General features: G+C 41.2%; 1 protein-coding gene across 4 annotated transcripts in view; it reads left to right on the top strand.

Moving 5' to 3' along the window:
- LOC143032356 (ATP-dependent RNA helicase DDX42) overlaps positions 1-16748 on the top strand; it is a 41593-nt gene that overhangs the window by 21512 nt on the left and 3333 nt on the right. For all 4 annotated transcript variants that reach the window (XM_076196970.1, XM_076196973.1, XM_076196972.1 and 1 more), the window contains 4 exons: positions 1928-2061; positions 11204-11417; positions 14473-15514; positions 15683-16116. In XM_076196970.1, the coding sequence (XP_076053085.1) occupies positions 1928-2061; positions 11204-11417; positions 14473-15514; positions 15683-16116 (1824 nt within the window). The remainder of the gene's footprint in view (positions 1-1927; positions 2062-11203; positions 11418-14472; positions 15515-15682; positions 16117-16748) is intronic.

The following is a 16748-nucleotide window of genomic DNA, read 5'->3' as shown; positions in this document are numbered from 1 at the left end:
AGAATGGCTGGGGACTTGGACCAATACAGGGATCAGAAATGGCAGACTAGAGCCCTCATGAGGATGTATGAGGAGATATGTGTTAGGGGAATTGGTGAGGATGTTGAAGGCCATTTTAATGACCCCATACCTGCTTACTGAGCCCCAAAAAAACTTTGTAACAAATCTGTGACCCATGGGAGCACAGTCCAAACAGCTGATGGACAGCTATTGTCAGGCATTGTCTTTGCCAAGTACCTTGAGCAATTGTTCATGGATGACCCTCTGAGTAGCCACTTTCTTCTTCTGTTGTTCATGAGGAGCTAAGATAAAGGGAAAACAAATGGGTGGGGGGTGAGTACTTGCCTTGGCTGGCTACCCCCTTATAAGGGAATATCTTATTGATAGGTGTTCAGATGGCATTTGCCAAACTATCAATGAGACTCTACCCTCTGTAAGGGGAAGTTAGAAAGGCTGTGAGTAATTTGAAGGGTGGAAAGGCAGCAAGTATCTACATCAGAGCAGAGTTGCTAAAAGCCAGAGGTGAGGCTGTAATCCATGAGTGCTGTCTGCTGTTTGGCAGCCTAGTACCAATCCCTCTTACTGGAAAAAGGTACTGGTCATCCCTGTCTGGAAGGAGAAAGGGCATTAGTAGTACTGCATCAACTACTGCTGTATTACATTGCTCAGTGTGCCAGGCAAGGTGCTCACCTGTATATTAGTCACATAGCTCATTCACATCTGCTGAAGTGTCAGAGGCCCGAACAGTCTGGGTTTAGACCCAGTAAGTGAACAATTGATCAAATCTTAGTGCTTTGTGTTTTTGTGGCATGTTGATGTGAGTTTCAACTGCAGTGTCTTGAAGCCTATGCTGATCTCAAGAAGGTGTTTGATTCAGTCTATCGTGTGATACTATTGTAACATCCCTCGAAAGAATTTTATTTTTTATGTATTGATGCCTTTGATGGGTGGGAGTGGATTTTATGCCTTTGTTTTTTAGTTACCTCCCTTGTAAGGGGGAAAAAGCCTTAGGTATGTATGTATATATATTGAGGAAGGACAGGAGAAGACAAAAAGATATGGACAAATGGAGAATGGTTGTGTATGAATAAAAAGAGAAGATGGGGAGGTCCCTTCGGGCTGCGTCAAAATATCGTTCATACATACCCACTCCCTAACCACACCCCTTCCCTTCCTTGCATCACAGTATCATGTATACGCAGCCATTCTCCACTCACCCCAATCTCCTGCCTACTCCCTTGCTCAACAGACATTCCCCTCTTGATCAATGCCCTTTTCACCCCATCCATCCATCTCGTCCTCAGTTGTCCTCTTATGTTCACCTCTGCCTTCCACACCTCATACTAATATTTCTTCACTCATGCATCCAAATTACCCCAGTACTTGGACACATGGAAAGAATGAATGAAGAAAGGTTAGTAAAAGAAGTGTGGAAGGCAGGTGAAGGGAGTGAACTTGAAGGGATGACCAATGATGAAATGGATGGGGTAAAAAGAGTATTGAGCAAGAGAGGAATGTTTGTTGAGCAAGGAAGAGAGATGGCAGGAGATAGGAGTGAGTAAAGAAACCCTTACCTGGCTATGAACCACTTGCAAGCAGCAGGATGAACTCGTATTAAAAAAAATCAAGAACCCAAAACCTTAGCAGTGTCAATCACCATCAAAGATCTTTCAGCATTTTTTTTTTCCAATGCCAACCTGTCATATGTTACAAGGCTGGTTGCACCAGTAAACAGTAGGCAGGTTAACCACATCTAGACATAGTATCATCTATGTGCAAAAATACTACAAGTTTTTACATGTAAAGAATAGCATATTTATTATTCTATGTATGTTCTGTAACTGCAGGACTTGCATCATTCTCCACAAGATGTAATCTAGCTTTGTAGCTTCAAGCCCTGGAGTGTTAATGTAGTTGTTGATTTTAGGTAAAAAAAGAAGCCAATCCAAGTAAGAAAGGTGTTGAGAAAAAAGAAATAAAAGGAGTCCGTGATGATATTGATGAGGAGGATGATGAAGAATCATACTACAGATTCATTCAAGAAAATCCAAATGCAGGAAAGTAAGTATGATAATATTTTTATAGCTATGATGTTGTTGTTTGAGATTATATTATTAATTTGTTAGCTAGATATTTTAAGGGTGAAACTGACAACTTTTAATATTTGTATTTTGTCACTGGTAACCATCACTTAAGTCCTTGGGGACATAAGCATACCAAAGAGATGGAGTCATAAAGAAAAGATTTAAGGAGGGCATTGAAAAGAGAGGTAGTAAAAGTTAAAAGTTGTTAGCATTCTTTTTTGAGTGGAAATAAGTCTCCAGTCACAAAAGAATGCTGCATAACTCAGTCATAAGGGTATCATTAAAGCTCATAATGTATTGACAACATAGAACTAACACAATGAAGACTGCATACAAGATTTGTCTATTTGCCTAGTTGTATTTTGCGCAGGAGGTGTTAAGATAAGAGGGAGGGTGGAGGGGTGTGGAGTGTATTCAGGGATGGAATGGGTGGGAATGATTTTATGCCTTTTTCTTTTTGGCTACCCCCTTGTAAGGGGGAAAAAACCTTGGTATATGTATGTATGTATTTTGCGGGAAGGGGAGCTATGCTCGTGGTGTCCCGCCTTTGTATCTCAGTGTGTCTAGTTTGCTTTTAAACTCATGAATGGTTTTTGCACATACTATTTCATTATCTAGTTTGTTCCAAGTGTCCAATACTCTAAGTGGAAAACTGTTTTTCTTCAGTTCTCTTCTATAGCTATGTTTTTTTATTTTCTTTCCATGTCCTCTTGTGTTTCTCTTGTCCCAGTTTAGTAAGTCCTCTCTATCAAGTATCTCTATGCCTTTCATGATTCTGTAGATGGTCAGTAGATCACCTCTCTCTCTTCTTTGCTCCAGCATCGGTAACTCCAGTTTAGCCAATCTCTCCTCATATGATAGATTTGCAATTGCAGGTGCCATTTTTGTTGCTGCTCTCTCTATATGTACCAGGCAGATTCCATGGAATGTAATGTACTCTAGAATAGTAAAATAGCTTGAGACTCCATGTGATGCTGCATCGTCATCATTCTTTATCTTCTTTTTCTTCTTATGGGGGGGGACGGAGAGGGGGGGTCGCCGATTTAATGAAGCGGCCTTGCTGTGGATGTGCTGTGTCTGCGACACTGCTTCTGACCCAGGGCAGTGGACAAGGTGCAGGGATGACCCATCATCCAGGAGGTGCTAAGATAAGAGGGAGGGTGGAGGGGTGTGAAGTGTATTCAGGGATGGAATGGGTGGGAATGATTTTATGCCTTTTCCTTTTTAGCTACCTCCCTTGTAAGGGGGAAAAAGCCTTTGTATATGTATGTATGTATGTATTATTATATAGGTATCATTTTCATTACTGGTTTAGGATAAGAATCAACTTTTCAAAAAGATATACAAGGCAGCTTCATCTCAGGAGAAAAATACAGTGGAAGATCCCAGGTCATATACCCCTGTCCCATTTAGTCACTTTCTAAAACAGGTATGAAAAACATGATAGCAGAATTCTGTATCCCACCGCTACAGGGGGGATAAGGAAGTCATAGAAGGGGTAAGGTGCAGGTTTAGGGGAACAGCATGAAAGAGGGATAGCAGTAGTATAAAGATTTTAAATTTTTAACTGTCACTCCAAAACAGTCTCTAAAGTATTAGCTGCATGTTACCATACAATCAATATCTAAGTATAGGGTAAAGTGTAGGTGAGGTAAATGTAGGGCTGTACCAGGGTTGTGTAATATCAACATGGTTGTTCAGTGTTTACATGGATGGGGTAGTATGTGAATGTGAGGACGATGGGTAAAGATTTAGAGATGATAAGAGTGGAGGGAATTAGGTGGTGAGCCAGTTGTTTATAGACAACATTGCATTTGTGGTTGGGTCAGAGGAGGCTCAAAGGCAGCTAGTGGTGGAGTTTAGGAGGGTATGTGAAAAGAGAAAATGTATCAAATATGGACAAAAATAAGGTGTTGAGATATAGAAGAGGTGAGTATTTGGGGATGAAACCAAAGAGAAGACTGTATGAAGGGGTGATTGTGCCTATGATACTGTATGAGGCAGAGGCTTAGAATTTAAAGGAGTTAAAATGTATTTTTATTTTCAATTTGATTGAAAATAAAGAGAAAGGAAGTTAAGCATAAGATAAAGGAAGCAAAGAGGAGAGCAGATGTGAAATGGGGAAAGAGTATGATAGAAAATTTTGAAAGTAATAAAAAGATTTTTTGGAAGGAAGTTAAAAGAGGAAGAGGAGGCGAATCAAGTAGAGAAGAAAAGGTAAAAGGTGCAGATGGAGAGATGATAATGGAAGAGAAGGCAGTGAGAGGAAGGTGGGTAGAGTATTTTAGAGAGTTGCTAAATGTAAAGGAGGATAGGGAGGGAAAGGTAGTTGCAGTGGAAAGCGCTAAGAAAATGAGAGTGATGAGTGAGGAAAATGGAGGAGAAATAGGGAAGGATGAAGTGAAAGCAGCTGTTAAGATGATGAGAGCAGGTAAGGCCTGGGTTGGATGGATGCCATGCAGAATATCTGAAGAAAGGAGGTACAGTTATGGTGGACTGGCTGGTGAGGTTATTCTCCTTGTAAGGGGGAAAAGGCCTTGGTATATGTATGTATGTTAAGAGAGGGTAGAGTGCCAGAGGACTGGAGGAGTGCCTGTAAAGTTCCGCTTTACAAAGGAAAGGGGGAAAAGTGTGAGTGTAGTAGTTACAGAGGGATCAGCTTGTTGAGTGTAGTTGGGAAGGCTTATGGGAGGGTCTTGATTGAGAGGATTAGGAGAGGAACAGAGGGAGTAATTGGTGAGGAACAGTGTGGTTTTAGGACAGGTAGGGGTTGTGTAGATCAGATTTTTGTGGCAAGACAGATATGTGAGAAAGCTATAGGAAAAGGTAAGGATGTTTTTTGGGCTTTTATGGATCTGGAAAAGGCTTACGACAGGGTAGACAGGAAGGCACTGTGGGAGGTATTGCAGATATATGGGATAGGAGGAAAGCTGTTAAGAGCAGTCAAGAGTTTTTACGAGAGTAGTAGAGCTTGCGTTAGGATTAGAAATGGAGAGAGTGAATGGTTTGAGGTAAAGGTGGGACTTCGTCAGGAGTGTGTTATGTCGCCCTGGCAGTTCAATCTTTACATGGATGGGGTGGTGCGAGAGGTGAATGCAAGGGTAGTGGGTCAGGGGTTGGAGATGATTAAAGAGAATGGAGAAAAGTGGGAGGTGAGCCAGCTGTTGTTTGCTGACGACACTGCGCTTGTATCAGGATCAGAGGAGGGATTGAGGAAGTTAGTGACAGAGTTTGAGAAGGTGTGTGAAAGAAGGAAGCTGAAGATAAATGTGGGTAAAAGTAAGGTGATGAGATACACAAGGGGAGAGAGTGACAGTAGACTGGAAGTGAGCATTAAGGGTGAGAAACTGGAGGAAGTGGATAGTTTTAGATACTTGGGTGCGAATGTGACAGGAAAGGGAGGAGTGGAGGTGGAGGTAGAATGTAGATTGAGAGAAGCGAGTAAATGCCTTGGTGAACTAAAAAGTGTAATGAGAAATAGACATCTGGGAATGGATGCTAAGAGGAGGTTATATGAAGGAGTGATTATGCCAACAGCAATGTACGGGGCAGAAACATGGAACATGAGAGAGGAAGAGAGAAGGAGTTTGAATGTGTTTGAGATGAAATGTCTGAGAAGTATGATAGGGGTTATTAGGCTAGATAGAGTTAGAAATGAGGAGGTGAAGAGGAGAACAGGGGTGGAAAGGGAGCTGGGAGATAGGGTTGATGAAAGAGTATTAGGATAGTTTGGACACATGGAAAGAATGAATGAAGAAAGATTAATAAAAGAAGTGTGGAAGGCGGAGATGGAAGGAGTGAATATGAGGGGGCGTCCTAGGATAAGATGGATGGATGGGGTGAAAGGGGCTTTACTAAAGAGAGGAATGTCTGTAGAGGACAGAAGATAGGGGTGAATGGAGAAGGGTTGTGTATAGATGAGGCTGTGATGTATGAGTGGGTGGGGGATGTGGGGTGAGGAAGTATGTATGAGAAAAAATTTGATACAGCCCGAAGGGATTTCTCCCCGTCTTCTCCTTTCCTGCATGAGGGGACAGAGAGGGGGGGATCACCGAACTTATGAAGTGGCCTTGTTGTGGATGTGCTGTCTTGTGACACTGCTTCTGACCCAGGGCAGTGGACAGGATGCAGGGATGACCCGTCATCCAGGAGGTGCCAAGATAGGTGGGAGGGAGGAGTGTGGAGGGGAATGGAATATATGGGAAATGAAATGGGTGTGAGTGATTTCTATGCCTTTTTCTTTTTGGCTACCCCTGTGTAAGGGGGAAAAAGCCTTTGGTATATGTATGTATGTATTCTTGTTGTGACTAACCTTTACATCGTTTTGGATATTGTTGTGGATAATAGTGAGATTGGTCTGTATGATGCAGGGTCCTTTGGTGATTTGTTTGGTTTCAAGACTGGTATTAATCACACAACCTGTCACTACCACAGCCAAGCAAGCACTGTGTAACATAAGAACATAAGAATGAAGGAGACTGCAAGAGACCATAAGGCCTACACTAGGCAGCTCCATATCCATCACCACCTGTCATCCCCATCCATAAAGTTATCTAATAGTTTCTTAAAACAACTGATAGTTTCACCACTTACTAAAAGGTTACTAAGTCTATTCCATTCGTCAACCACCCTAATAGTAAACCAATTTTTGCTTATTTCCTTAAATCTAAATTTGTCCAGTTTAAAACCATTACTGCGACTCCTGCCCTGTTGTTTTGATATGATGACCTTGTTTGCATCACCCTTGTTAAAGCCATTGATCCACTTGAACACCTCTATTAGATCACCCCGCACTCTGCGTCTTTCCAGAGAGTGTAAGTTAAGGTGCCTAAGCCTCTCTTCGTAAGGCAAATTTCTGAGTTCATGTATCATTTTGGTCATTCTTCTCTGTACTGATTCTAGTGAATTAATGTCCATTCTGTAGGACGGAGACCAAAACTGTACCTCATAGTCAAGGATGGGTCTAACTATTGCTAGATAGAGTTTGATAATTACCTCTGCACTTCTATTCGTTACCATCCTAGCAATGAAACCTAATACTCTGTTTTCTTTACTCCTGGCACTAATGCACTGTTTCCTGGTTTTAAGGTCTGGACTCACTAGAACTCCCAAGTCTCTCTCACACTCAGTTTTCTCTAAAAGCATTTTATCTAAGCTGTACTTATTTTTGGGATTGTGTAGCCCTACATTTAACACGCTACGTTTAGAGATATTGAAGTTCATTTGCCATTTCACCGACCATGTGAACAATTTGTTAAGATCATCCTGCAGAATCTCTGCGTCGTCTCCTGACTTAATTTGGTGTCCTATTTTAGTAACGTCCACAAACTTACTAACATCACTATTTATCCCATCATCTAAGTCGTTTATGTACATAATGAACAACAAGGAACTCAAAACCAAGCCGTGGGACCCCACTAGTAACATTGCCCCACCTAGATTTTACTCCATTTATGGTTTTCTGTTACTAATCCAAGCTCTAATCCATTCTAACACTTTTCCTCCTATGCCATGGGCTTTGATTTTATTTAGTAGTCTCTGGTGTGGCACCTTGTTGAACGCTTTGCTAAAGTCAAGGTAGATAACATTGTAATTATCATTGTTATCTGACGCCTTATATACTTGAATGTAAAAGGATAGAAGATTAGTCACACATAACTTACCCATGAAGAAACTACGCTGTGAATCGCGAATTAAAAAGGGGCTTTTGATGTGTTCTCTGAGTCTATTTACTATTACTGATTCAAGCATTTGTCCTATAACTGATGTCACTGATTGGCCTGTAGTTGTATATAGACGATCTATCTCCCTTCTTAAAAACAGGAACAATGTTTGCTTGCCTCCAAGCAATAGGCACAAAACCAGTGTCTACCAATTTATTAAATATTTCAGTTGATTGGTCGCAGATTTCAAATTTACACTCCTTAAGCATTCTCGGAAAAATTTCATCTGGTCCCGGGGATTTTGTAGCTTTAAGTCTTTCAATCTGCTTGACTACTTGTTGTTGTTGTTGTTGTCGTTCCCTAGACTGTCTGTCCGAGCAGTCCCGTCTCCCCAAGGAAGGCCACAGCCGAAACTGGGTTTTCCCACAAATCCTTTATAGAGTGTATGTTGTGTTGTTTGCGTGCATGATTGTGTATAATGCAGTCTTCCATTATGTGTTGTATGGTATGGGGTGAAGTGTTACATCCTGGGCAGCTGTTCACAACACGGTCGTCCAGCCTCTTCTGGTAGCTTAGAAGTGCTGGGTGGTGACCGCATCGCAGTCTGGCCAAGTGGACTCTGTCCTTTCGTGGGAGAGAGGATTCAGAAGGGTGGATATCAGGGGGTCTGGCATGCAGCAGTGTGTTGTCTTTCAGTGTGTTAATGGAGCGGTGAGTGATATGATTATGAATATGTTTCCGGAGGCTGGTATTTGGTGGTTGTGGAGGAAGAGAAGAGAGTATCTGTGCGTAATAAAGGTCTTTGGGTGTAGTTTTAATGTTTCTTGGTGTGTGTGGGTGTTCTGCTATGTAGTGTAGTGGGTGTGATGTGTTTGTGGTGGCTGCAGCAAGTGTTTGTGTGCCTCTCATGTCGAGGTGGTCCTTGACTTTGAGGACTTTTGTTTCATGGTGTAAATGGTCTGTAGGTGTTGTATTTGTGCAGCCTGTAATTGTTTTTAGGGCTTTGTTTTGTATGATTTGAAGGGTGTTGTGGTGTGTCTCACTGAGATTAGGAGCCCATGCAGGACTCGCATAATTCATCACTGAGCGTATGCATTGTTTGTATATTGTTATATTAGTTTCTTTGTTTTGTCCAAATGTTGTTCCAGTGATTGACTTAAGTGCGTTAAGTCTAGGTGTGCATTTGTTTTTTATGTTTGTGAGGTGTTGTTTGAAAGACATGGATGTATCGTACGTTACACCAAGAATTTTCGGTGTGTTTGTGTGTGGTATTAGAGTGTTGTTGATGTAGAGATGAGGTATGTATTTGTGTTCTTTTGTCCAGTTGGTGAGAAGTGTTGCTGTAGATTTGGTTGGAGCTATTTTGAGTCTGTTTGTGATGAACCATGTGTTGAGTGTGTCAAGGTAAGGCTGGATTATTTCTGCTTGACTACTTCTTTACTAATGCTGATAGTAGATATACTACTTTCTTCATCCCCTCTGAAAATCGGATCACAGTCAGGTACTTTATCTAACCTCTCATTAGTAAACACCGAAAGAAAATAATTGTTAAACTCCTCACTCATTTTTTTTCCTCCGATTCTATCATGACATTTTCATCGTCTTTAATTGGTCCTATTCTGTCTTTATTCTTTGTTCTATAGAGATGAAAGAACTGAGTAGTTGCTGGCAGCAAGAACCAGAGGAATGCCATGATGTGATGTAGGTCTCCTAAACTTATGGCAAAATTAAAACACCTTGAACAACATCATTCCTTTCTAGGTATAATAATTTTCCCTGGCCCAAAATTTTGTTGAGTACTGTTGATTCTTGGTAGTTATGTAAAAGTAGTAGTATTGTATTTTAAGAGTCAGCATATGCAGTGAATATAATCCTAAATCTGAATTACATTTGAGAATTTTAGGGGTCCCTTGGCACTGGCAAGTTGAACCAAGGGCATGGTTCAATAAATTCCACACAACAAAGTCCTCTGTAAGGGGCACCATCCTAACTTTATGATGGGTAGGTAGGAGGGGGGTTCAAGACATGTAATTGAATCCATTTACATTTATATACTAGATAGACTTATATGGATGAGACCAATAACAGGTACCAGTAAGTGAGGTCTTGTAAGACAGATGTCAGATTTATCACCATTTCTGTGCTGTATATCTGCAAACTCTGTTAACACTCTCACCTCCACGTGGAAGTTCAACTCTGTGTGTCTGATATTCAATCTCAAGGTTGAACCCAATCTATCTTACCAGTTTCATATTTTATTTTCTCTACTTTTTCACTGGAAGTGAGCATTAAGGGAGAACGACTGGAGGAAGTGGATAGTTTTAGATACTTGGGTGCAAATGTGGCAGGAAAAGGTGGAGTGAAGGTGGAGGTAGAATGTAGATTGAGAGAAGCGAGTAAATGCCTTGGTGGATTGAAGAGTGTAATGAGGAATAGACATTTGGGAATGGATGCTAAGAGGAGATTGTATGAAGGAGTGATTGTGCCAACAGCACTGTATGGGGCAGAAACATGGAACATAAGAGAGGAAGAGAGAAGGAGTTTGAATGTGTTTGAGAAGTATGATGGGGGTTACTAGGCTAGATAGAGTGAGAAATGAGGAGGTGAGGAGAAGAACAGGGGTGGAAAGGGAGTTGGGAGATAGGGTTGATGAAAGAGTATTAGGATGGTTTGGAAACATGGAAAGAATGAGTGAAGAAAGACTAGTAAAAGAGGTATGGAAGGCAGATGTGGAGGGAGTGAACATGAGGGGACGTCCTAGGATGAGGTGGATGGATGGGGTGAAGGGGCTTTGGGGAAGAGGGGAATGTCTGTTGAGGAAGGACGGGAGAGGACAGAAGACAGGGTGAATGGAGAATGGTTGTATATGGATGATGTTGTGATGCATGAGGTGGAATGGGCGGGGGGGATGGGGGGTGAGGTAGTATGTGTGAGCAAAATTTGACGCAGCCCGAAGGGATTTCTCCCCGTCTTCTCCTTTTATGCATGGGGGGTCGCCGATTTAATGAAGCGGCCTTGCTGTGGATGTGCTGTGTCTGGCGACACTGCTTCTGACCCAGGGCAGTGGACAAGGTGCAGGGATGACCCGTCATCCAGGAGGTGCTGAGATAAGAGGGAGGGTGGAGGGGTGTGGAGTGTATTCAGGGATGGAATGGGTGGGAATGATTTTATGCCTTTTCCTTTTTGGCTACCTCCCTTGTAAGGAGGAAAAAGCCTTGGTATATGTATGTATGTATGTACTTTTTCATACAAAGAAACCTGACAGCAGGCAGCTACTCCCCTTTTTCCAGTGACATAAACTGTCCCTTGCTAAAACAACACAGTCCAACTTGTTTCCCAGAGAGATCTGTAGGAGGGCCTGAGTAGTTGCCAGCCAGTTTGGATCTGCAGGTTTACAGTGAAATGAAGCAGCAATTATTTATGTAAGATTATAAATGATAAATCTTTTCTTTTCAGACAACAAGAGGAGAGTGAAGATGAAATTGAATATGATGAGGATGGAAATCCTATTGCTCCTAAAAAGCCAAAGTACATTGATCCATTGCCTTCCATAGACCACACTACCATACAGTATGAAGATTTTACGAAAAACTTTTACATGGAGCATGAAGATATCAGTGCACTGAATGTAGTGCAAGTTCAAGAGCTTAGAAATAAACTTGGTGTGAAGGTAAAGATAATGTAAATGTAGCTTTTGGTATATAGGTAGATAAAGATATCAGTGCATTAAATATAGTACAGGTTAAAACTTGAAATAAAGTTATATAAATGTAAAAACAATGTAAATATTTATTGTTTGCAGTATGATAGAATATATATAGTTACATACATATACCAAAAAGCTCTCTTTCCCTTTTAGAAGAGGGATAGATGAGTTAAACATACACCCACCCTACATTCAACACGCACCCATTCAAAGACCCATTCATTGTCCCTTCCATCTTAGCTCCTCATGGATGAAAGGTCATCTCTTTTTCCTACCACAAAGCTAAGGCCAGAAGCAGTGCAGCACAACACAGCACCTCCATAGTAAGACCTGACAACTGAGGCTGGTTTACCCCACTGCTTCACTACATAACGGCCTCTCCCTCATCCACTCAGTAGACCCTATCCCATACATCCTCAACACATTCAATAACCCCTTACTCAACCTTGCCATATGCCTTCAAATCCAAGAAAGCTCAGAAAACATACCTTTTGCTAAACACTTCTTGTGCATCTGTCTTACTTCAAAAACTTTACACTTTCCTAAACCCACACTGCTCTTCCTTTGGTTTCCCTCCTAGTCCTCTCAGTTAACACCCTCCTATACATCTTACAGACTAGTGTAAATGATTGATCTCTCAAAACTACTGTATTCTTATATTTCCTTTTTCTCTTGTATAGTGGGACTGTACATACACCTCCAAACCAGCAGTATACTTCCTTTTCTAAGACACATTAAACAATCTTACCAGCCATCCCACTATAACTATTCTTTCATCAAATAAACACAGAACACCCATCTAACTTGGGTGCTTTACCAGGTAAGGCATCTTTCAAAGCTCTTTGTATCTATTTTCCTTTTGCCACACACATACCTGTACATTCATATATACATGTCCCTCCCATCTTATTTCCTTGTGGATGAAGGATCCTGTCATTCACCAACTGCTTAGGTCAGAGGCAATTCACCAACCTCACAGCAGGGTCTGATGGCCAAAATTTATTTAGCCCTGCTGTTTCATTGCATGGCACCCATCTCCACTCCCCACTATCCCCAACAGAATTTATAGAACAGACAAGGTGAAACCCCTTCAGGCTACATCAGTTTCTCATCCTTAGCTACTTTTACTCAAGTCCATTTCATACTCTCTTCCTTTCCCGCTCAACATTCTTCTTGTATTGCCTTTTTCACCTTATCAGTCCATCCAATTCTTGTTCTTCCCCTTGAATTTACTCCATCCACCTGTCTTCCACATTCTTTTTGTTAATTTTTCCTCTCTTGTTCTCATATACCCAAATCATCCCAGTATTCTTTGATAAGTCCTGTCAGCTAGCTCCCTTTCCACCCCTTCTCTCTGCCTTGCCTCATTTTTAATGCTATCATCATGATCCCCACTGTATACTCTTCATCACAAGCATGTAGCTTTTCCTGTCTGCTTCCTTTAAATCCCAAGTTTCTACTCCATAGTCCTCTCAGTTAACCATGCAGTTGGCACATTGCAGTGGGTACAATCACCCCTTCATTCAGTCTTCTCTTTGTGCTCAATCAATCAGTCTCTATTGGTTTAACACAAAGAGAAGACTGTATTAAGGGGTGGTTTTGCCCATGGGTATGGAATAGAGACATGTTCATCCCCAGATACCTCTTTCTTGTGACACTTTTCATTCCCTCCCAGACATTTATTTGCTTCCCTTATTCTATAAGTCACCACCTCCCATACCTTCATTCTCTGCTACATGCAATTCCAAATGTTAAAAGCTCTGTTTCTTCCAGCCTATTGCCTTTTAAACTTCTCCAACTCACTGCTATCCTCACCTCTTGTACTTCTGCCCATATTTACTTTAAGCTTCCTCTTCTCACTTAACCTATCAAACTTCCATTAACTGCTTTGATTCTATCCTTTGACTCCACTACAAACAGTATCATCCACAAACAATAAGTGGCTCACCTCCCACTTTCCTCTACTCTACCTTCCTCACCATCTTATCACATTGAAAAACCATGGTGATGTTACATAACCCTGGCACAGTCACATCTTCACCTCATACCACTCACTCTCTCCATTTCCTACCCTCACACAAGCTCTATTACTAGGTAAATACATGTAAATTTTTTGCCACCCTCGAAAGACTTCCCCCATCCCATACATTTGAAGCAGATCCCATAATGCTTCTTTGTCAACCCTGTCATGCACTTGCTCCAAATCCATGAAAGCTTAAAAGCCATATCTTAAGCCAAAAACTTCTCCCCATCTGTCTTACCACAAAAAGTTTATGTATGCACCCTTTCACTTTCCTAAACCCATGCTGCTCTTTCTCAATTTCTACCTTTGTTTCCCTCCTTATCCTCTCAATTAACACCCTATCACACACTTTACCAACTACACTTAACAGATTGATCTCTTAAAAACTACAATATTCCTGTTTGTCCACTTTTCTCATGGATAGTGGAAGTATGCACTTCACTATTCCACTATAACTAATTTCATATATGTACTGGACCAATGATGGGTTCCTGTAGGTGGTGGTTCTGTAAGATGGACAATGAAGTAGCCCATTTTCAAACCTGTCAACCTCTTTATACCTCCATCAGGAGATTCATCCATGACTAGGCCCAAAATCTTTCTCTCAACTTCAGCTGTATTTCTCACACTTTTTTACACATGGAGACCTGACCACCAGCAACTGCTCCCCTCCTGCTACCATTTTGAGCCAGTGATATAGAAACCGTCCCATGCAAATACAACTTGACAACAGTCCCGTTTCTTCTCCGAGAAAACCTGAAAACTGTTGCCAGCCAATATGGGGCTTTGAGTTTTCCATTTGGTGAAACTTGAGGCAGCAATTAATCATATATATGTATATAGTAAAAGGAAATTTATGTTTATGTTAGATGCATATTTTGCCCTGTATCATTTTAGATTTAAATGGGTGAGATGCAGGGGTGACCTGTCATCCATAAGGGAGAAAAAGCCTTTGGTATATGTATGTATGTATCATTTTAAACTTCTTTTTTTCAGGTTACTGGATTTGATGCTCCCAAACCAGTTTCCAGCTTTGGTCACTTTGGTTTTGATGAGGCTTTAATGAAAGCCATCCGTAAATCCGAGTATACACAACCAACCCCAATTCAAGCCCAGTCTGTACCCATTGCCTTGAATGGACGTGACATTATTGGAATTGCCAAGACTGGAAGTGGAAAAACAGCAGCATTTATATGGCCATTACTGGTACATATAATGGACCAGCGGGAACTTGCACCAGATGAAGGACCCATAGGTCTCATTCTTGCACCAACCAGGGAATTGGCTCAACAGATTTATTCAGAAGCAAAGAAATTTGGTAAAGTATATAACATTCAGGTTGTCTGTGCTTACGGAGGTGGAAGCAAATGGGAACAATCTAAAGCCTTGGAGGCTGGAGCAGAGATTGTTGTGGCAACTCCTGGGCGTATGATTGATATGATCAAGATGAAAGCAACCAATCTACAGAGAGTGACTTTCCTTGTCCTTGATGAAGCTGATAGGATGTTTGACATGGGTTTTGAACCTCAAGTGCGTTCGATATGTGACCATGTTCGACCAGATCGACAGACTCTTCTCTTCAGTGCAACATTCAAAAAGAAAGTGGAAAGACTTGCCCGAGATGTTCTCACTGATCCCATCAGAGTTGTGCAAGGAGAACTGGGAGAAGCAAATCAGGATGTTAGCCAAATTGTAAAAGTGATGGGTGTGGGGGGTCACAAATGGTCTTGGCTTGTTGGGCGTTTGGTGGAGTTTATGTCGTCTGGGTCTGTACTTATCTTTGTCACAAAAAAAGCTAATGCAGAGGAACTAGCAAACAATTTGAAAACAAAGGAATTTGAGGCTCTTTTACTACATGGAGATATGAGCCAATATGAGAGAAATGAAGTTATAACTGCATTCAAGAAGAAAGAAAAGCCCATTTTAGTTGCAACTGATGTAGCTGCAAGAGGTCTGGATATTCCTCACATTAGAACAGTTGTCAATTTTGATGTTGCAAGAGATATTGACACACACACTCACAGAATAGGACGAACAGGTATGTTAAGAGTGTATTAGAAGTTAATGTTTTGTATATTTCATGAATCAAAGCCAGTAAAGGCTGTCCAACTATAACATGTTTTCATATGCTAAACTCGGGTTAATGAAAATTGTTGAACATTTTCACTAAATTATGTAATCAATAACCTTTTATGTACATCCACAGGTCGAGCTGGTGAGAAAGGTACTGCCTTTACATTAATAACTGACAAGGACAAAGAGTTTGCTGGTCATTTAGTGAGGAATCTAGAAGGAGCAGCTCAAGAGGTACCTCAGGAGCTTATGGACTTGGCAATGCAGAGCTCTTGGTTCCGAAAGTCTCGCTTCAAAGCAGGCAAAGCAAAGGTACTGGGTGGAAGGGGATTGGGATTCCGAGAGCGGCCTGGATTAGGTTCATCCCAAAACAGCAACAACAATGCAGGTGTTGGATATGGAGGAGCTAGTGCAGTACCTGGAGGTGCCAGTGGATATGGCACTGGTCCATCTAACCAAGGACCAGCAAGTCAGGCACTTGCTGGTGGTGATCCAAGCACAACAGGACCTGCCACAAACCGATTAGCAGCAATGAAGGCAGCTTTCCAATCACAGTATAAATCCCAGGTAAGTTGTTAAGTGCCACAACATATTCTACAAGAACAGAAAAAGCTGATACTCTTCTGTTAACCCCTAGACCAGCGTTTCTCAACCGTTTTACCCTTGTGTAACCTTTAAAATAAATTGCATGTCTCAAGGAATCCCCGCGCAAAAAAAAACACATACCATATCTTTCTCATTTTATTTTCATCGTAATAATAGGTTAGATAGGATGATATCTATATTACATTATTACAATAACCAAGAATATGTCGTGTGTGTTTAATTATATTGCATATATGAAATAATATAAAGAATCAAAAGTGCATTAGCTCTCACTTGTTCTCGTGGAACCCTTAGGGACCTTTTGTAGAACCTTAGGGTTCCGGGGAACCCTGGTTGAGAAACGCTGCCCTAGACTATACCTGTTTTGTATAGTTCTTGGTAGTTTTTTTACCCTTGCAGAATGCCTTCAAAAGTATATCATAGCAATGGATACAGCACTTCACCTGATTATAAAAATTTTACTTAACCTATTATGGTTATACAATTCCTGTTAGAAGTTCCCTCACTGGCAAGAATAGGGAAGCCAAGTTGGTAATCGTGTATTTGTCTTTGATTTTGTCCTATACAGGGGTATTGACTACATAGTTATACAG

This window comes from Oratosquilla oratoria, chromosome 13, assembly GCF_046742065.1.
Source record: "Oratosquilla oratoria isolate Oo_2021 chromosome 13, ASM4674206v1, whole genome shotgun sequence".
NCBI classification, from domain to species: Eukaryota; Metazoa; Arthropoda; class Malacostraca; order Stomatopoda; family Squillidae; genus Oratosquilla; species Oratosquilla oratoria.
Note: the sequence above shows the minus strand (reverse complement) of the source record. Positions and strands in the feature narration are given on the sequence as shown.